At 45.6% G+C, this 21,401-nt stretch overlaps 1 protein-coding gene across 6 annotated transcripts; it reads left to right on the top strand.

Moving 5' to 3' along the window:
- The first annotated feature begins 498 nt into the window (after window positions 1-498).
- Window positions 499-20,933, top strand: RAB41 (RAB41, member RAS oncogene family). Of its 6 annotated transcripts, XM_090061710.1 has the most exons (9): window positions 499-675; window positions 863-882; window positions 2,158-2,238; window positions 4,216-4,269; window positions 6,603-6,708; window positions 10,932-11,043; window positions 14,398-14,491; window positions 16,827-16,893; window positions 18,273-20,933. In XM_090061710.1, exons 1-9 carry the CDS (start codon window positions 597-599, stop codon window positions 18,335-18,337), a joined length of 678 nt encoding a protein of 225 aa, XP_089917836.1. In that variant the 5' UTR covers window positions 499-596; the 3' UTR covers window positions 18,338-20,933. The 6 variants fall into 6 exon arrangements, 3 of the variants coding, with proteins under 3 accessions (XP_089917836.1, XP_089917833.1, XP_089917835.1); XR_016444019.1 differs by lacking the exons at window positions 863-882; window positions 18,273-20,933 and adding an exon at window positions 13,789-13,882 and having other exon boundaries at window positions 2,180-2,238; XM_090061707.1 differs by lacking the exon at window positions 863-882 and having other exon boundaries at window positions 2,180-2,238.
- The last annotated feature ends 468 nt before the right edge of the window (window positions 20,934-21,401 follow it).

Consider the following 21,401-nt stretch of genomic DNA (forward strand, 5'->3'; position numbering starts at 1 on the left):
AGGTGAACTGTCGAGCTCAGACTCCAGCCCAAGCACCACAGGGGCGACAAGGGGGCAGTTCCCAGCTTGCTGGCTGTCTGCACGCTTGGCCTGGCACTAGTGACTTCAGTGCCAGGCCAAGCTGCTCTCGCTTCACGGAGGCATCGTGGTCCAGGGAACTGAGAAATGTCTCAGGCCTCAGACAAGCCCGGGGACTCCTCCTGCCTCCACCTGCCGGAGGTAACCATGGGCAAGCCCCTTTCTCCCTGCCTGCCTCAGTGTCCCCATCTGTAGAATGGGCACAATAGGCCTCGGGTCGACTGCTGAAACCCCCCCGTAAAAGCCGGGCATCCGCCCGGCCGGGGGGGGACGGGGGTTCGATGACGTCGTGTATGGGCCGATCCACGTCGCCACCGCAAGCCGCGGGAGTCCGGAGGCTGAGGCCGGGCCGGCTATGACATCACCCCGCCGCCAGCGGTGACGTGTGGCGTCACACTCGAGGCGTGGGGCGTTGCGGAAGTGACGCGCGCGGTGGGTGGGTCCGTCGTGCTGCAAGAGAGAGCGAGGCCGCGTCCCCTTGTCGCCGCCCGGCCGCGCCGCCGCCGCGCTCCTCAGCCATGTCCGGCCCCGGCAGCGGCGGCGAGTTTGGCAACCCGCTGCGCAAGTTCAAGCTGGTCTTCCTGGGCGAGCAGAGCGGTCAGCGCCGGGCCGGGATCGGGGCCGGGGCCGGGGCCGGGCGGGGGGACCCGGGACAGCAGCCCAACCCGCCCCGCCCCGCCCCTGCTGCGTCTTGCCGGCTGCTGCGCTCCCCAGGCGCCTTCCCTTTCCCCGTCAGTGCCTCGGAGCACTTGGGGCTTCGTTCGCCCCGGGGATCGGCCCCGAGCGGCGCGGCCCCGAGCGGGTGTCGCCGGCCGAGGCCTGGCGCCGTCACGTGGCCTCCCCTGTGGCTGCAGCCTCAATCTCGCACACAAAACACCTGCGTCTGGCGCGTCTGGCAGGGCAGGGAGCGGATGGAGACAGAGGGACTGGCTCTGGTCAGGGTCCTCTTTCCCGTTCCCCTGAGAAGGCCTCCATCAGGGCCGTGCCCCTCACTCCTGATGCCCCTTTACTCTGGGAGCGTGTGCAAGCCCTTTTGCACCTGGCTCTGCTCTGAGCTTCCACCACACCTGTTGGCAGCAGATACCACGTTTGAATGACAGGCGGGTGGGGGGGAGAAGGACCTCCTCATGGTCATTTTAAACTTGCTGTCCTGCTTTCAGACCCTTTACAGCTGATCGTTTCTGCAGCGTATGAGAGATGTGGAGCCCTGGCTGAGATACCCACTGGTCTCCTGCCCGCCTTGTTCTGTTCTTTCTCCTAAGCAGCCCCTTACATTCATAGACTCGTAGATGTTGGGGTCGGAAGGGACCTCAACAGATCATTGAGGCCGACCCCTGCCTAGGTAGGAAAGAGCGCTGGGGTCAGATGACCCCAGCCAGATGCCGATCCAGCCTTCTCTTAAAGACCCTGAAGGTAGGGGAGAGCACCACCTCCCTTGGAAGCCCAGTCCAAATTTTGGCCACCCTTACTGCAGAGAAGTTTTTCGTTGGAAAAACATTAGGGAAAAGCTGCCTGGAAGCTCTTGCAATTACTGACAAAGCCTTTCTAAAAACTCTCCTTTTTGTGCTGCCTTTTTGTTGATGGCAGCTCAGTTACAGCCAGGCTGAGGCCAGTGTTTCCTTGAAATCTTTCATTAGTATCCATGGTTGTCTGTACAGACCAGAATGAAAACCCTTTGTGTTCTGTGCGTGTCTAGCACTGTGCAGAATGAGCCCCTTACCAAGATAACGGGTCTTATGTGCCATAATAATACTGTTAGTTAATAACTTAGGTGGATTTGGTGTTTTTGCCTCTGCAAAACTGATGCATCTTAGGTCCTATCTATACCATAAATATAACTGAGTGAAAGACACTGTTCTGATAAGTCCAGTTAGTATTAAAAGCCTTTGCCAAGTTGTGACCAGGATCTTTATCAAGTCTTTATGTTAGAAACAAGCTGATCTTGCCAGATGAAAGACACAGCTGGGAAAGTAATTGTAGGATTAGAAGCTTTATTGCCTAGATGAATTATGCTCTGGGACAGGCGTTGTGCAGGCTTATGGTACCACTTGTTGCTCTGCCGCCACTAGAATGTGATAGCATGTATGTTTTCCTTTTGCAGTTGGGAAGACATCCCTCATCACCAGGTTTATGTATGACAGTTTTGACAACACTTATCAGGTGAGTGGGAGCCTGGCAAACATTGGTCTTTACCAAAATTCTTCATTTGGCAAGACTTGTTTCATGAAATGTCAGCTGGGCACATTTTACCCCCTGCCTTCATGTGATGTTGGCTCAACACCATTTAAAGAGTCTGTGATATACTTTCAAGTTGACAAGTAGATTGGTGTGGTGGAGATTGGGTAGCTAGTGGGAGGCAGGAAGAGTGCAGCTATTGTGGACGAATCTTTCTTTGCAGTGGAATTTTCTGTAAATTGGGCAGGCAGTTATATCGGGTGGAGGGCCACTTACTGAGTTTTGGCAAGCCATCTAGGGCCGCATGACAGGCAGCCGGAGCAGATGTATATTAATTTTGTACATTTTTTTAGGGGCCCTGTGGGCCGGATAGAATAGCTTGGTGGGCCATATCTGGCCCGTGGGCCACATTTTGCCCACCCCTGCCGTAAATGAAGCAACATTAGATTAAATCAGCCCAAAGATCTGGGTTTTGTAATGGGCAAGATGTAAGGTACGAGCCTGGATGATAGGACTAGATGTGTAGCTGGAAAGGGAAGGCCAGGAGGTCTTGCATGGGGTGGGGAGTGGGAGGGATTTGGATAGTGTTGGAGTGATGTTGTAACCATGATGGGCCAGGAAAAATGTGACAGGTAAGGAATTTTGTGGTAGGCATATAGATAAGGTTTTGGGTACCAGTACACTTCCTCCTCCATAATTCATTTGGTCTGTCTCTTTCCCAACTGTACAGTTGGCCCAATAAAAAAGTACCACCTGGATGTAAGGATCTTGAGGACAGACTGAAGTTGCAACTGGGTTAAGGACCCAAGTAATAGTGAAGAAGAGAATATTCAGGGTGACTGAGAGGATGGTTGGAAGAGAGCCCAAGTGGATGAAGGAAAAAAGAATAAGAATTGCTTTTAGCCCAAGTGCCTGGGTAGAAATGTCAAAATGTTAGTTTTGGCAGAAGGATGGGCCCAGAGTGGAGAGGTAGATCTATAAGTTGATAGTATAATGATAGTTGGAAGTTGTTTGGATAATCTCATACAGTAAGAGAGTGTAGAAAGGAAGAAGTCCTTTGAGACCCCAACAGAAAGCTGGGTGGTGGGAGGTATGAGAATCTGCCTAATGAAAATAAAAGGAATGATAAGAGACAGTCTGAGAACTGGGACAGTACAAAAAACTTAGGGAAGCCAAGACATCAAGAAGGATTTTCACTACAAAGGCACTAACCAGGGTTGTTTGCAGCAAAATCTGTCTAAAACCCAGTGGTTACAACTTGTTGAGTCATAACTAGTCTTCATTTCACAGCCTTCTTCTGGATAAAGGAACCTACTTAGGATAAGTGTCTAGGAAATATTAACAGATCTTTTACCTGACAAAGTCAGTCTCTGAATGTCCCCATATGCAGGGGACTTTATACAGTGGCTATGCCTGGGGGAGAGCGGTATAAGAGGAAAGAATGTTACAAAGCAAGCTGCCTGGGAAGTAGTGCTTCTAACCTGCACTATAGAGGGAGTTGTAGTCTTAGCTTAGAGCTCTTGTTTGTACATTGCCAGGCAAGCCAGGGACTTTATTGCCAAACTTAGGCGTGATTCAGCTTACAGGCATCCACAATCCTTGCATCCAACTCCTCAGTCATATTAACAATCTTTTCTCTGGCCTTGGAGTTATTTCTGCATAAGGAGCCGTTTTTCTCTACAACAAGTCACTCTGGTAAGATGCTTTAATTTTGGGAGAGGAAGTGCTTATGTCATAGTGAAAATGTTGGAACCAAAAGGAGTGTGATGGCATTTGGAGGGTGAAGCCTGAAAAGTGATGCTGGTGGGGTTGGTAATGTTGGCTTGATTTTTTTCCCCAGTAATTGAATTGATGGAAAATGTAGCTGAACAAGTTTGTCATTGGAAATCATAGATTCCTAAATGGAGATTAGAAGTATAATTGCAGGTTACTAGGTTTTTGTTTTTTTTTTCTCCTTTTCAGGCAACCATTGGAATTGATTTTCTGTCAAAAACCATGTATCTAGAAGACCGCACGGTAAGTGAGGAATCGGTGCAAGTGACCTGGCACCTGCAGTCATAGGAGCAGCATTTGCCCAAGTACCAGCTCTGTGCCTGTATTATTTGTCTTACGATGACTGTTTCTTCAGACCCACAACAGTTTTTAATGGGAATTCCCTGACATGGTCATGCTGGGTTGTGTAGAATCCAGTTTCTTGCAGTGCTGGATCAAACCACTGGTCCAGTCTCCCATCAAAAGCTGTTCATGCAAAATTGGGACAAGCTAACTAATCCATATCCTTGGGGAAAGGGCTGGCTTCTTTATGCATCATAGGCATAACTCTTGTCAGCAGTTGTCAGTAGTTGCTGTTCTGCCTCTGGAACTGATCTAAGTGGTTCTGCTCTGGGAAGTTGTTCAAGATTTTCACAGGTGACAAAGCCACTCCTTTTCAGGGTTAGATACCTTTGTCTGTAATTGGTGTAATACTAGTCTGTCATACTAGCATCATTCCAGTGTACATCTGAATAGAGACAGTCAAGGAAGGAAAGGCTTAGTGATGCAATACAGTTAAGTGTTGGCCTTGAAAGGGGCCCAGGTCTCATTTCATGCTTCTTCCTAGTATCTGCTTTTTGGCTGTGCTTCATGTGAATGCTTAAGAGTGGGTAAGCAGGATAACTCCCTTTGGGGCTTGCCCCTGCTGCTTCTGAGTAGTGCAGTGCATTGCTAAACTTTTTGGTTTGTGCAGCACTGGTACAGGTGTCTCTGTGATATTCTCAGCCCAGTGGACCTGGTGTGACCTCAAAGTGAGATGGCTGAGAATTGAAACCCTCCTTTGTCCTCCTGCATGAAGGAGTAAGTGCGTATATCTATCTTGACTATACTAGCTGTCAGGTTCTTATTTGCTATACTGGCAGCAGTAGGAGAGAGTAGCTAACAGGCATAGGTAACTCTGCTAGGCCTATTTCTGGAGCCAAGTTGGAATAACTGCAAGTGAAAATTTGACCAGTCAATACAGTTTACAGCACCAAGGGCTTTAGAACAATGTTTTTGTTTGTTTGTAGGGTGAGCCTTAACTCTTGTGGCTGTGGAAGACTCTGTACTACACACACAATCAGCAAATCGGAACCTGACCTGTTCTGAGGTCCATTTTGGTAGAGAAGGAAGGGCCCAGGTGTCTTTTCCCTGAGCTGTACTCTTAGCTTTCTCAGCCATGTAAATGGGCCACTGGAGGCCCAGAAAGCCTATTAAGTGGGGACAGAGATCCTGAATGTAGATGAGACTGTGAAGGAAAAATGTCTGCAGTTGGGCTGAAATATCTGGCTGTGTTTGACATAACTCTTCTTACCAGGCCCTGGAAAATCTGGTACCACCTATAGCTGAGCCAGGGCTCTGACTGTTATGCTTGGAGTGAACCATGACATGGCTTTGCTTGCAGATTGATCTGCCATATGGTGTTGATTTCCTGGTCTTTTTTTTTATCTTCCCTTCAGGCTGCCCATGGGCCAGGTCTATGAGCTGTAAATTGGCTTGCCTGTACTAGCCAGTAGAAAAAATAAAACTGTCTGGAGAGGCCGATACCTGCACTTATCATTCACAGAACTAACTGTGTAGTGCAGTTCGTAACTGGTTGCTTGCTGGGAGATGCAGCAACAAGTGAAATGGAGTTTTGAGGAACCCTGTTTGCCTATCCTTTTAATGAGTGCCTGTCACTGGGAGACAAGGCTATATGTCACAGGCATGATCGCAGGCTGGGACACTGGAGGATACTTTCTTCCCCTGCTTCAGTACTTTTCCCTGAGAGGCTGGACTCAAGTGTAAGATAAGCCCGTTTGGAGGTGTTCATTGTCCTAGCTTGTTACCAGATACCTTTGCTGGTATTTGGGCTGGGGGCTCGAATATCGTGCTTTGGCACTTTGTAGCAGGCTCCATACTGAATTAGTCTGTAGCAGGTTGCACTAATCCTGAAGTATTAGATGTGACTTCATACAGCTGTATGTGGGCAGCAGCAGGTATTGTTGTCTATCTCAGCCTGGAGCCCTGACTTGTTAGGATGCACTGAAGTAGATAGGCATATGTGGTTAGAAGAGCTGTGCATGTTTGTGAGACAGAACAGGCTTGTGTGGAGGTGGAAGATGAGGCTTGCTGCTGTGTTGGGCTAGACTTCCTGCAAGGCTGGGATAGAGGGGGATCTTTTGGCTTTTTCACATTTTTTATTCCATTTTAACTTTCTTTTGCATTGACATTTGTTCATTTATTTATTTTGCTTTGCAAATTTTATTTTTTTTCTAATTTCACTTGGGTTTTGGTTTTGTTCTGTTTCTGTTTTCCCATTCCCTTTCCCTCTTCCTCCATGCTTTTCCATTTCCCAGATCAGGCTGCAGCTGTGGGACACAGCCGGCCAGGAGAGGTTCCGCAGCCTCATTCCCAGCTACATCCGTGATTCTGCTGTTGCTGTCATTGTCTTTGACATTACAAGTACGTACAGAGCCTGACCCCCAGTAGGGGCCCTCCTTCAAACAAGTACCCTTTAACTGTGTAAGGCATAGCTAAACTTTTGGAAACGTCTGGCTTCCAAGAGAGCTTGGATAGACTCACAGCTAGAGGCCTGCAGATATTTTGTGGTTGAAGCTGCTGTCACTGCGGAGTGGTAGCCCAAGTCTCTTTATCTATCTCTGTCTGGGCTGCATGGGGAATTCCAAATGCCTTCCTCCTCAGAACTCAAACCTTAAAGGTGATTTGCAAAGGCTGAAATGACTTATACCCTCTTCTTTTTCTCTGGTATAAATAAGCTTGTTTCCTCTTCTGTTTCATTTTGTATTAGAAATATAGGCTTTCTGTGTGCTGGACATTTGAAGAGCTAGTAGGAATAATGACAGATACTCAGGTGGTTAGACGTGCACCAGTATATCCGTCCATATCGTATCAGCACTGATAAAAGGAAAATTGACATCAGTGGTGATCAGCTTTTTTTGGTCAATGTGGCTGATGTTACCAATAAAAGCCACATGTGAAGCCACAGCATGCACATAGCCATGAAAGCAGCTCAGCCTTTTTCGTACACACAGGCATGAAAGCAGCTCAGCCTTTTTCATACCAGGACTCATTTGTAAACGTCAGTGGCCAGCCCTGACCCAGTGCACCTCACTCCTGACCCACTGCTCCCTGCTCCACAGTGTGTGGGGTGGGAGAGTGTGTGAGGAGCAGGGGTGGCCCCAGGCAGGCTGGAACTCAGCCTGCAAGGAAAAAGCCATGGTTTCCCAAATTTTTCTCCTTTAAAGGAGAATCCATTTTTAAAGTTTGTTGATCTATTTTAAAGTTGGTTTGCCACCCTTTCATATATTCTCATGACCCATGGGTTGAGAAATGCTGATCTATAGGGTAGCCAAAAGAGTAGAATAATGTCCACACAGAGGGGTTATAGAGATAGTACAATGCCATGAAGAAAAAGCCCAAATAAAAACAAAGCAGTAGAATTTTTCTTTTGCATGTTATTTTTTAAATTGGAGGGGGTGGTACAGTGTTCTGAGAAGCTGGGCCAGTGGAATGTTAACACATATCCTTTTATTTGATTCCACCTCTGAGTTTCTAGTGGTTGAACGGCCTTTAAAGTCCCATGCATGCTCTGCTTTGGAATGTGTCTCTAAGGCTCCATTCAGGAAGGGCAGTGTGGTATGGTACAAAATACAATTCAAGTGTCATAGAGCATCATGCATAGCTTTTGGAGGATTTTTAGCATAGAGGGGAATATATACTGGGAACAGGTGTATCTGTGTTTGAGTGACAGAGTGCACAGTCTGCAGTGGCACTTTTCTTCTCCTCTGTACCCTTCTGGGGATCAGTACTTTCAGGGGCAAAACATGCTATTCAGCTTGTTCTTTGCACATGGGAATTGCATGCAGACTCCGAGCCATACCTGTCCGGCCTTGGGATAAAAGGTTAACCTTGCGCAGCCCTGATCACAGTGGAAGGTGAGTGGTGGTGGTGAAGGCCACATATCTGTTTATCTGTCTTTCACCCACATACATATAGAACTTAAGTGTATTTTCATTCCACACTAGTATCATGTTCAGTTGATCCAGTCACCTTAGACCATCTTTGGTAAGTCAAGAGTGATAGCTGGATTTTGTGGATCTCAACCAGGTCAATTTCCTGCATAACAAGACTTCCTCCTGAAGTCTTAGCCTGCTTTAGTACACTAAAATAAAGCTGTGTGTACCACAGTCTACACTGGGTGGGAGCAAGGCCTGAACAAGGATCTTCTCTTTTGGATCAAGAAGGAGGATGTTTGACAACACCTTTAGAAAAGTGTCCTGCCTGGGTTTTTGTGGTACTTCTTCTGCCCAGAAGTGGCTGAGCATCAGGTTTCACTTTTGGAAACTAATACAGTATTGCAACTCAATTTTTTCCTCCTTTTTTTTAATCAGGGTTGTTTTTCTTTTGATGTGGTTGATCACCCTTGGCTCAGTATTGGTGCATTCTTATACTTGCCCAGACTTGCATTGTCTGGAAAATGCCTGCCTGTTAGTTCACTGGTTACCATTTTTTATAAGCAGTGATGAGACTTCAGTAGAACAGGATCTCTGCTGTACCAGCCTGTGCCTTCTGCTTTCTATTCAATGGTGCAGTCTTTTGGTATACTTTTGGGTCAGAGGCTGGAGTTTGGAACATTTTAAACGCCTTTTTGGTTAGGCATTTATAGTGAATGGGAGTTGGTTAGCAGCTGCTCCTTGTGGTCCACCATAGAGACCCATTGTGAAAATAGGGAGTAGGAGCTCAAAATTATTGTTAGAAACCTGCAGCACCAGCTCTGTTGTTCTTTGTAGCGAAGGACCAGGGATTCAGTTTTCTGGATTTTCTTTGGCATTGTGGGGAACTAACCACACTAGCAAAAAACAGAAAAGGGGAGAATACTTCATCTGAGAGCTAATCACTTCAGGTTAGACCTGGGTTCCTCAAGCCATAGGACCGAGTAGATTCTAATACTGGTACTGTGTTAGTCAGAATTTGCTTATGGCAGGATGTTTCAAAGGAAGTGTTCTGCTAAAGCATCTACTTAAGAACAAGTCTCTTTCTTAAAAGGAAACGACCAATCTGCCCTGGGACTTCTTTTGTAAATTGCCTTTTTAACTTGTAGCCGGTGTAGCTACTACATTGATAGGTGTTTCAGCCATAGAAAACCATTGTCCCATATTGCTGAATTGTCCATATAGCCTTTGTGAGCCTACACAACCAGATCAGTTAGTCTAATTGTAGCCTTTCCAGAAGTATCTTCCCTCACAGCAAATGGGATTGCTGGTAATGCCAATATTAGCATTTTCTTCCCTTCAGCCTATTTAACAGTGCCCATGCTGCAAAGAACTAATTTGCAGCTCTTGTGAGGGGAAACAGGCTGTTGGGTGTGAAGCTACTGAAAGCTCTTATCCAGGACTGGCTACTGTAATGCCTGGATCCCTTGTTTGACAACTGCCATTTCATACCAATAGGTCTTGGTCTGTTAGGTATAATGACTTGGTTCTTTGACATCTACCAAAGAACCTCCTGGGGTTGCAAGGGAGGGGAAAGTCCCTTGATATGTTCTGGTGTCTCTGGCTTCCTTTTTACTTGGGGTGTTCTGACAGAGTAAGTATGGCTTCTCTGTTAGAGACTAAGCTACCCTCCTCTTACCCAGCAATTGATGCTTGTTTCTGCCTTTCATGCCTTCTGGGAAGGGAGCATCAAATGCCTTCCGTAGGCTAGAGTTCACAGCAGGTGCTTTTGTCCATGCTGAAACCTCTTGACCAAGTTGATGACTGGTTTCATCTTGCACAAAAGCTCCAGTTGTCCTTTTGTGGGTATTTGATGCTGAGGAGAATTGGGATGCCATTTCACTACCTTGTCCCTTCACTGAGAATGAACATGACTTGCACAGAGGGCTCAAATCTGAGATTCTGTCTCTCTAGGCTAGGGGTGTTGTGGAAGCAGCATATACAGCCCTGGGAGGGGGGAGGCCAACTGTGGCTTGCTTTTACTACCTCCGAGCGTTAAACAGCACTGGCTACCATGGGTGGTTACCACAGTGCAGAGCTCATTGGAGTGAGGGACCTATGCAGGGCTTCCAGGAAGACTGGGGGGTGGGGAATTAAAAGGTGTCTGCCTATTCTCTGGGGAAGACTGAGGAACTAGAGTTTCACTGCTTTTTGGGTATATGGGGGCTGGTTGGCGAGGCCAGGCTTCAGTCCTCAGGCTGAGCTGTGATCGGTTCATTTTAGCAAATAGCCTTTTCTCTAAAGGACAGTTTCCTCCTTTCTTTTCTTTCTCTTGCTGTCTGCTCTCCCTGGCCTGGTACCAGCAGGTTCGGCTGCAGCTTTGGGACACAGCAGGGCAGGAGCGGTTCCGCAGCCTCATTCCCAGCTACATCCGCGACTCCACCATTGCTGTGGTAGTCTATGACATTACAAGTGAGTGATGCTTTGGTGTCTTGTGTTTGAAATACTGCGCTTGAGAGGGGCTATTACATAGTGGCTGTGAGTATTTATAGAAAGATAGTTAACATTAGAAACAATTAGAACTGTTCCCTTTTTGTGCAGTGTTGGGATTGCGCCACAATATGTGGGCACAGCCGTGCTAGCTTTATTATAGTCTTTTCTGGAAGCTTCATTCCCTGTATGTGAAAGAAGTTTGTTGTCCTCCTCATGGTTCATCTTCTCCTCTGCCCCCAGACCTGAACTCCTTCCAGCAAACCTCCAAGTGGATTGATGATGTTCGAACAGAGAGAGGAAGTGATGTCATCATCATGTTGGTGGGGAATAAAACTGATCTGGCAGACAAGAGGTAATGGAGGGGAATTGGTGACCTCCCCAGTCTGACCAGCAGGTGCTGGGAAACTGGCTGGCTGGCCTTTTAAAAGGAACTGTAATTGCAAGGAGCTTATAAAGGCTCAACTAGCCTACAGTGTTTAGCTGAAATTCCCATTGTACTTGGCATTTAATTTCAGCATTTATAACATGCAGTAAACTTCTTCGGTGAATAATTTTTACAGATTACAATAATAGTCTTCCTTTAATGCAACAATGTTCTGTCTCCCTTTCACAGTTTGGTGCCAAGTACTGTTTTGAGAGGCAAGGACTTTAAAAAACAAAAAAGTAGCCTTGCATAAGTCAGGAAATTATTAATCCTAGTGTCCAGTGCAGATAACTAGATTCTTGTTGTAAGCAAGCACCCATGATTAGCACCAGACATAAGGACGTTTTATAACAAGTCTGCCTCAAAACATCATTCCCCCTGTATTAAATGAGCACAGAACATTGCAGCGTTGTGGCTGCTCTCAGCAGAAGCAGAGCAGGTCAGACTTAGCTGTCCAAAACGAGGTTGTGAAAAACTAGACTCGGATGTGATTGGGTTTAATCTGAACTACTATTGGCAAGTTAAGGCATTCTGGTTTTTGAAGATTATTTTAAACCTGGGGGTGTTGTTTCAACATCTGAAAGAGGAGCTTTCTAGGTAACCAGAGATTTGTAATTGTGATTTTTTTTTTTTTTAAATATCACATTAGTGTCCTTAATTTCAGATAAACGAAGCTAATATGATATAATATGATATAGATTTATTGTATTGTGTAATGAACATATACATGTTTTTACAGAGAATTGATTCATTATTTCAAAGTGCATTGAGATTTGAATGGCACCTGCATACCACAGTGGTGGCTGTACAAGTAATATAGATGGATGCAGATGGCTGATGCGTCTGTTTCATGGTGTGTAACCTCACCAACAGTTAGAATATCAAATGCTAGACACTGTTGCACTTGGCTAGTCTGCACCATACTCTTCAAACTCCTCAGCACAAACTTATTTGAAAAAACTCCAGTTAAAAACACTACCCTTAATAAAAACCTGCTACAAATTAGACCTTATTAAAATGAAGCTATTTTGGGGGTTTTGGTGTAAAACTTCTCACATGTCTGAAGTGGGAAAACACTTGGACCTTGCAGAGCTGAATACAGTTTTGCCAAACTAAAACCCTCTGCCTCAGGCTGTGCACAATGCACTTTTGTTTGACAGGTAACCTTCGAGCTGTGAGCTTTGTAAAACAGAACTTATACAACTACATTTTTTGCTCTAGCCTCTGAAGGTTCACTCTGTTTTGACCATAACAAAATGTCTTGCCTATTCAACTGTCAGGTACTTCTGATATTTTTAATTTTTTTGTTTTAACTGTTCCATGAAGCATAGCAATCTCTGTGGAATATTACAGTGTATATTCTCTCCATTCCTTGTCCTTCTGGTGTTGCCTGACTGGCCACCTAACATTATAGTTAGGCACTTTGACTATGTATATTGCTGCCAGGAGGCCTCTGTTTACCTTTACCAGTTCCCATCTACAAGGGTGAATATCCCATGCTGTTTTCAGCTTTCATAGGTGCCCTATGAAAAGAGCATGCAGTTTTGTTAAATCATCTGGCAGTAAGTAAACTGAGGCAAGACTACTACTTGACATGCCACCTTAGGACTTTACATTGGCCATGTGTACAGTTAGCTTTCCTTTATTTATGTTAGACCAATCTCAGTATTGACTTTATGATGGCATTCCTAGCCACTGTAAATAGCTTTGTACTACACTTTCCAGGAACACTAGACATATATCTTAGCTAGGTAGAGCTTCAGAAATCTGGTGGTAGGGGTGGTAATAAATGTATATCAGATGGTCTGGGTTGAGGAATCTGGCTGATGAGGATTCAAATCAGTCTTGCCCTGAAATCACACAATGAAGATGGGTCGACAAGTTCTAAGAATTATTTTCTTCCTACAATAACATCAACTAAGCAGTTACTGTCACATGTACTTCCCAGGAGTGGGAAATCATTCTGGCCTCTTGTTTAGGAGCAGTCAGGCAAGCTGACTTCAGATCTTGGGATTTCCTAACTTTTATCAAGCAGCTCTTAGAACATGCCATTCTTATGCCCCTCCAGCACTGGGAAATCCTGTGCAGACCTCTCCAGTATTTCTGATAGGACAGGAGTGGAAGACACTCCATGTGGGGCAGCTTATGTCTCTTCGTATGCCTAACAGAAACACAGAGACTTCACTCTGCTTGCAAAGTTCCTGTAATAGGAGTGCATGCGATATTAGGAATTCTCAGCCAGTTAAACTAGATGGTGCAAAAGATTTGGGGGGAGGGCTGAGCTAGTGAATACTATATGATGTGAACTCTAGAAAGGCAAGATCCTTTAATGTAGGCTAGCTCAAATCCCATGCTTTGAAATTCTAGCGTGGACAAAGTCCTAGTGTCAGTTTTGATCCTGGCATGCTGGGTGGGACTTGAAAAGCCCCTTAGGAAATCCCTAGCCCTTTGGGAAGAGCTGTCTACCAAGTTGTAGTTTCAGACATTTTTGGAGATTGGAACCATTTATTTACTTCATCTTATTTTGAATGGCCTATGTGTTTTCCTTCCTGGTGAATGTTGTTTCAGTTGTTGGGTAGTTTCCTTGCGTTTTTTTTTTCATACCATTTTCTGTCTAGTTCTCTTTCCTTTATTTTGGTTTTTCTTTTCTGTGATTTGTTCTCATTACTGTAGACAGGTTTCTGTAGAGGAGGGCAAGAGAAAAGCCCAAGGACTGAATGTGATGTGTATTGAAACCAGTGCTAAAGCAGGATATAATATGAAACAGGTATGTACAGGATATTGGTCAGAGATGCTCTTGCAGGTGCTTGGCTTGCAAACAACAGCATATTATTTGCTGCTGAATTTCTGTCCCTGCTGGAGCTTTTCTGTGACCTTTCTGTCATCTGAAGGAGTTTCTTTCTGTAGTTTTGGGGACCTGCTTCTTTACATGGCTGCACACCATTCCAGTTTTGTGCGGTTTAATGGGGCCCTTTTTCCCACTGTGAGGATGCTGTGAATGAGACCTAAATGTCATAACTCATCCATATGGATTATGACTACCATTATATTTCCTGAGCTGCTCATTTGAGGTTGTTTCTTTCTTAGATGGAGTATACAGAGGAAGCTGATGGTGGGAGGGTCTTAAAGATTCAGAGGCTATGGGGTTTCCTTTTGTGTATTGTGTTGTGTTCCATGACATAGCAAAAGAGGGCACCTCCAGTGAAGTGCTGCTGTCTTTAATGCCCATCTTCTCTTTTCCCCTTTCTGTCTTCTCTTCTCCCCTTGTCTGTACTTATCCAGGCAAATCACCACGGAAGAAGGTGAGCAGAGAGCCAAAGAACTGAATGTGATGTTTATCGAGACCAGTGCAAAAACTGGCTACAATGTGAAACAGGTAGATCAGCACTGTGTGCAAACCTTATGATTTTCAGTGCTCTCTGTTGCTGTGTGGGCTTGCTGTGTTAAATATTTAGTCCCTGTTTCTGCTTCTGCCTCTTTGCTTCTGATCCTTTTAAGTTCTCTGTGTGGCCTGTAGATGTCCATTAATTAAAGGAGACTTTGTGTCCTGCTGAACTAAGGAGAAAATGCTAAATGGGCACCAATAAGGTTAAACCTAAAATTGAATGTACCCCAAAACAGTTTCTAATCTGAGGGGAAAGAATCTAAAAGTAGTGTGGTGAGGGATAGGAACAGTGGTACTCCTTCACTGTGCCCTGCTAATAGTGGGTGCTGTCTTTATGTGATAGCAGTTAGAGGACCCTCTTTCTAGAGTACACTCTTACCAGGCAGTGCTGGTTGTACACAATGACATGTCAAGTGCATGACAGAACTTACTAAATAAGGCTGCTATGTTCCCCTCAGATCCCTGCAATTCTCTTCCATAGTCATCTTTTCCCAGGCAGTGATTGTTTCTGCAGGGATGGAACTCGACCTGGCTCCATGCTTACTTGTAAATGCAGCAGCAATATCCTTGCTATCAGGAAAGCTCTCATTTATGACCTGCACTGTTAACAGCTTGCTGCAAAGAAGCTGGATGGAGCGAACCCCCCTTTAGATTTGGTGACTTTTCAAACAGTAATTTTGTTTTCTCCTTTAGCTATATCACTGTCTGCTGGTTAAACTATGGGGTCTTGACCTGCTTTTAGTTGTATTGCTTTACTTGCCTACCACAAACTTGTCATACCTGAGTTGTGCTTCTCTATTGCTGCCTGTTCAAGTCCTGCTTTGTTCATCCTAGGATCACTTGCCCTCTTGCATTGAGGGAGTATTTATAATTAGAAAAAAATTATGGACTCAGGGAAAAAGCTGTCAGCATCACATTAGTGCATGTGCCATCATTATGACACTCCCAGAAAAGTGGGGTGTAGAGAAGACAGAAAAGAGACTGACTCCTAGCTCAAAAGTAGGGGAGGATCACTCGGCTAACTTCTGAAGTACAATAAGAACTGACTGGATTTCCAGCCTCCTTTCTCCTGCCCACTTGTGGCTTCTATCACCATAACATTCAAGCACAAGGTAGGGTCCCCTCATCCAAGCACAAGTAGGGTCTCAGGGTCCCCTCCCACTCAAGTTAAAATTGATTTGATCAGCTATTAGATAAAAGCACCAAAAATCCCCTCTTAAGTGCCCAACCTGTACAGACTTCGGGCAAGCTGGGTTCAGCTAAAGTGCTGCCTTTTCTGGGCATGCACTGGGCTTGGTCCAGAAATGCGCTGAGTTTAAAGGATGAAGTGCTGTTTTGGGGTTTTCTTTTGTTTTGTTTCAATATCTGCAAGCAGCCGTAGAGTTCCTTCTCCCACCTTGCAATACAACAAGATTATTCCTCTGATTCAGCCTTTTCCTCAAAGAGGTTGCCATTGTTGCTGGGATCTTGGTGTTCCTGATGTGATGGTCCTGCTTCTGGTGGGCCTTATCTCATTTTCCTTGCTTATGGTTAGTTGCACTTGCTTACCTTCTCCTTTTAGTTTGGTAGCATGATCCATGTGAGAGTCAGTGTTCCCTTACCTGGTTCAAACTCCTTGTGTGGCAGGCTGCACCGAGGGTGGCACTGCTTTGTTGATGTCAGCAGGAGGAACTCTGAACAGTGATTGGGAAAACAAGCAAAAACATGTATCCTGCACTTTTTGCAGGGGGTATTGAGAAACAAGCTTCCTGGATTTTTCTTTCTATCTTCATTCAAAGTCCAGAGGAGCTAAATGCAGCATGTTCAAGTTGGGGTTTCCACTCCTGTTTCACTATTTTAGAGGTAGTTTTTACCATAGAGGCTAGATCTCTAGATCAGGGTGCAACAGACCTTAAATTAGGCTAATGGTAGCTGTGACTTTAGTTAAAGGTACTAAACAGCGCCATGTGACACTGAGAAGGTAAGAAAGAACTTTTTGCCAAGTGGCTCTTAATTATTTGTGTGTGCTGTCATGTAGTGGAGTATATGGAGCACTGGTATAGTACAGTTAAAGAAATAGCATTTATACTAAATTTGTGCTGCAGATGCATGCTTTATAGATACTGGGTAGACTGTTAAATGCTAGTCCAATCTTATGAAATCTAGTGGTAAAGTCCTTGGGGATAAGGTTTGCACAGTGTTTTTTATTCACTGCATAGCTAGCCAAATGCCCATGTAAACCTCTTACAAAACCTTGGTTTTTCATCAGCAGCTGTAGAGAGAAATGTGGGGCTTAATCATTAGTTACTTCTGACAAGTTGTCAGTTCACATGTTGCTGTCTTCCAGCTTTTCCGCCGTGTGGCTGCTGCCTTACCTGGGATGGACAGCACACCGGAAAAGAGCAAAGAAGACAGTATCCTTGCTTGCTACTTGGTAACTTTCTCTCTCTTAGCGTGATGCTTTCCTGGATGTGTAAATTGAGCACCTGTAGCCAGATCTTTTGGCCATTTCTGGCACTGGAACACTGTAGTGCTTATTTGTAACTTGGTGTGATATTTCAGAACAACATGGTCTATTTCTCTTTCTTTGCTTTGCCTGAGGCTGTCCCACATACACAACAGATACCTAGAGATTGGCCTGTTCCCCATAAAGTTCTTGGTGAACTTTGTCCCCTAGTGTTATTGTGTGATGTCTGCTTCACAAGCATACCTTCACTGCTCATGCAGGGGGGCTGAGATTCTCTGGAATTATAGGAGAGGGAATTGCCAAGTGGGTCTAAACTAGAGCCCATTAGCCTCATATGGTAAATGACTGGTTTGAACAAAGAGGTGGGAGCAGAATCATAGTTTGTTTTGCAGACAACTAGCTATGTAGTCACCTTACTCCTAGTAGTAGCTTCCTGTGCAAACACATCTGGTAACAGAGCATGAGGTAGACTGGAAGCAGGCTGTCCCCAGGAAGTATGCATGGTAGGGTGACTATCAAGTAGTGCTTGATAGTAGCAAAACTAGGTTAAATTAACAGTAAAAATGTATAGATGAGCTACAGCATGCTATCAACTAAGTGCTGGCTGCGCTAGGTGGGGAGTTTGTGGTATGTTGGACAAGGCCTGTATAGCAACAGTATAGGATGGCGGTCATAAGATTTGTGGCTGCTGCTTCAGTATCACTTCCCTGCTTTGACCATTGTAGAGTTGGTAACTCTCTGCTAGCTCTACCAACTACTACCTTTTGATTCTGGAAACTTCTTTAAAATACCTTAAACCTCATGAGGCTTGCCTTGAAGCCTGTACCAAGCCACCTAAGTAGCTGTAGTTGGTGCTATTCTTAAAACCACAAGTCTCCAGCCCTGGGCTTGTTTGCTTCAGGCAGTTTCTCAGCCTTTTTAGGCTCAAGGCACCCCTTGAGCTCTTAGTTTTTACTTGTTTTTATGAAAGAAAAAAATAATAGAAAATACAGAAAAAATAATAGAACAATTCTTTTGTTACAGAGAGCTCAGAAAGACCACAACAGGGCAGAATATTTTTAACACTATGGATTCATGTTTAAAATCTCTGGGCTTATGTGAATGTGAATCGTGTGCACACATAACAGTGCTAACATTACATGGCAGCCTGCATCACCCTTGAAAGGCGCACCCTAGTGTGCCACAGCACTGTTCTTGAGAATCATTGGCCTAAGGTCTGCAAGGCCCCACTGTTCTAGAGAGGCTGGAGATTTATAATAGTTTACCCATTTCATGTCTGTGCTGCTTTCACTATTCCAGATGGTTTCCTTAATTCATCATCTCCAGTGATCGACATCAAACTAGAGAAGCCTCCTGAGCAGCCAGTAACGGAGAGTAGCTGCTCCTGCTAAAGTGCCCATTGTGTAGCAGCACTTTCCCCAGTTGGCCAGTCTCACTGAAGAGCATCACTTCTCATTGGCTAGGCAAACCAACTTTCTGTGGGCTAAAAAAATCTACTAAGCAAGCGAACTCCCTGTTTGCTGGTGGGGAGCAGCCCTGGCCGCCCCTCTTACTGCATGGTATGAGCCCTGAACTCAGAATGAGTGTCCTGTCCTTCTTTAGTTGTTGCACTTTGGCACCGTGGTGCCCTTTACTCTGTTCCCCACCTTGGGCCTATCTGCTCAGATGTATCTTCTTCCTGCAAATGCAACGGGAAAGCCGTCAAGTTAGGGAAAACAAAAATACAGCTGGAGGTGGGCTCTCCACCTTTCTAATTGCCTTGCATCTCAACCGGTTTCCATTCCACTCCAGTAGTGTTTTTTTTTTTTCCATCCAGCTTCCCTACTTCCTTTTTAGAAGCTGCTCCTCTAAAACTAGTCACAATTGGACTTGGCCTTGCCTGTTTGGACAGTGGGGGGTGATCTGTTTCCATGTCTTGCTTCCTGAAGGGTGCACACATTAACAACTCCCGTTTCTTTCTCCCCCTCCAGTGGATGGTCACATCTAACTCCTGCTCCCTCATCCTTGCAGTTTGGGAGAAGGAACTTCTCTACCTTGCTGTTCTACCCATTGGTGTGAGTGTAAGCATGGGGCAGTCCTTTCCCAAACCGTTCCAGCACAAGCCATTTATCTTGCTGCTGGCTTTGCCCTCTAGGTGGGAAGAATTCCCTGAGATTGCTACGTTGGGACAGATTCTTCACCTGTCCTTTCCCTGGAGAAAGTTAGTGCTCAATGGATACTGCCAGTTGGATGTGGAAGAGGAAGGTAGGCTGGTTTGGTGCAGTATGAAATCTCTTGGGGAGTTGGGTCCAGTCTGTTTTTGACAATCTGGGCTCTATCTGCTGATGGCAGGTAAAGATAGAGTTGCCTAGAATTCATCACAGAAATGTCAGGATTTGGCTGGGGAGTCCCATGGCCATTCTTTTCTTTTGCTTTTCTGTCCTTTCTGTTTTCTCCTCCACCTTCCATCTGCAGACAGACTGGGGAACTGCTCCTGTGGAACATGCAAATGCTCTTCTCTTTATTAGGCAGACTAGGATACAAGCTTCACAGTTGGAAGGAAGTGGGGGGTGGAAATGGAGCTTGCACTGCACAGGTGGCTCAGTACCAGTGGTACCAGACCATATGCTAGAAGTATTGCTATAGGCTCTTCATGGGATTGAATGCAAGAGATTACCTTTATTCTTGATTATCCAGCCTGTTGTCTGTGGAATGGGATGTGTCTCCCCTCTGCCTGCCTTTTGTCTTTAGTGGGGAATCTCCCTGCCCCTCTGTGTAATGGGGATGATGTTGGGCCATAACATTGTGGGAGCAGTAGAATATGAGAGTTCACTTCAGAAAAGTGGAAAGTAGGATTCAAGCAGGCTGCTGTTAATTGGGTGGAGGCCTTGCTGCCTGGTTGCTTCTGTGCCACATGCTAGATGTGAGAGTACATGTCCCTTTTCCAGCTGTCTTAAAGGGGATTTTGTAAGTGACCTGTCTCTGTCCATATCCGCATCTCTGCAGTGCTGAGTTCTGTCCATTGGCAGAAGAAGGAAAAAAGAGTGAGATAGTAGTAGAGTCCTCTTAGAGTCTGTAGTTGTCCATGTGGCCTATGCATTGTTGGCAGAGTAGATCTTGAGGGAAAGGGAGCGACTGTGCTGGAACGGGTGAGGGCAGGGGACTATAGCATGAGGCAGGTTAAATGAATTCCCCCTACCACCACCTTTGCCTTCTTGGTCACTGACCTGGCTCTCTGCACTTTGGAACCTGCTGGCTTGTGCCTGGTGAGGGGCGGACTGGTACTCTTTATCTGCATGACCTAACCTTAACCCTGGCCACCCTGGAATTCCCAGGAGTGGGAGCTTTCAGCTAATGACATTGGGGCTGCTTCTGTCTAGGCTAGGTGGACTTGATGATTGCAGCACCTACCAGGCTTTCACCTCTTAGTCACTGAAGTAGTGAATCTTGGGCAGCATTTGTCCTATCCTCTCCACGTATGCTGACCTGCAGGGGGAAGCTGGGATGTTATGTTGTTTCTCCTTCTTATTCTGGAGTGTGCCCCCTTTCTTACCAAAACCTCAAATGGCCTAGTCCAAGCCCATTGACCCTAATGCCCATGTGAAGTCCTGTTCCATTGTGTGTATGTGCTCCCTGTTGTGTGGGAACTGCTGATGTTTTGTCAGTGTGTCTATGTCTGCAGTAGAACAGGTTCCTCTGTCCCCTTCTCACAGTCAGATAGGCCCTGCCTCTGCTGTCATGTTATTCTCAAGTCACTGGACTTTTTTTTTTTTTTGCGGGGGTGGGAGAGGAGAGGAGGGGGGAGGAAAGCAGGAAAATAAGTAAGGGGAGGGGAAATCTAGTGAAATTAAATAGTTCACCTTCCACTGTCTTCTCTATGGGTGTGTATAATATTGAGTGTGTGTCTCTGGCCCTGCTGTCTCCTAGCTGTTAGCCAAGTAAGTGTGACTATTATGAAAATCTACCGTCTGACCACAGCTGTGTATCACACTAAATAAAATTATTTCACCAACATCATCTCTGTGCTTCTTTACAGGATGAGGGGTTTGCTATACCTGTTTCCCTTGCTCCCAGCTTCCTTGCTATCTTCAGGGGCCACAGCAAGTTTATTTGTGGAAGAAAGAAACATTTTTTTGTCCCTTCCACCTAGACACCAGGGAGAAGCCCCTCTTATGAGAAAATTATTCTGGCACACATTTGAGAATATTTGAGAAAATTATTCTGGCACACATCCACGAGGGGCCTGCAGGGGACTGCATGCTTAGGGGCGACCAACATGGGTTCATCAGTGGCAGGTCCTGTCAGACCAACCTGGTGGCCTTTTACGATCAGATCACCAAATCATTAGATGCAGGGGTAGCAGTGGACATAGTCTTCCTGGACTTCCGGAAGGCTTTCAACACTGTCTCTCACCCCGTTCTCATTAAGAAACTAGGGGACTGTGATGTCAACGTCCACACAGTCAAATGGGTCGCC

This window comes from Crocodylus siamensis, chromosome 8 (assembly GCF_052110815.1).
Source record: "Crocodylus siamensis isolate JL-2025a chromosome 8, ASM5211081v1, whole genome shotgun sequence".
NCBI classification, from domain to species: domain Eukaryota; kingdom Metazoa; phylum Chordata; order Crocodylia; family Crocodylidae; genus Crocodylus; species Crocodylus siamensis.

Coding starts and splice junctions, on each gene's coding strand:
- RAB41 (XM_090061710.1), top strand. CDS start 597: ATGTCCGGCCCCGGCAGCGGCGGCGAGTTTGGCAACCCGCTGCGCAAG. Junction 676..862: donor CTTCCTGGGCGAGCAGAGCG/GTCAGCGCCGGG, acceptor ATCGGCCCCGAG/CGGCGCGGCCCCGAGCGGGT. Junction 2,239..4,215: donor GTTTTGACAACACTTATCAG/GTGAGTGGGAGC, acceptor TCTCCTTTTCAG/GCAACCATTGGAATTGATTT.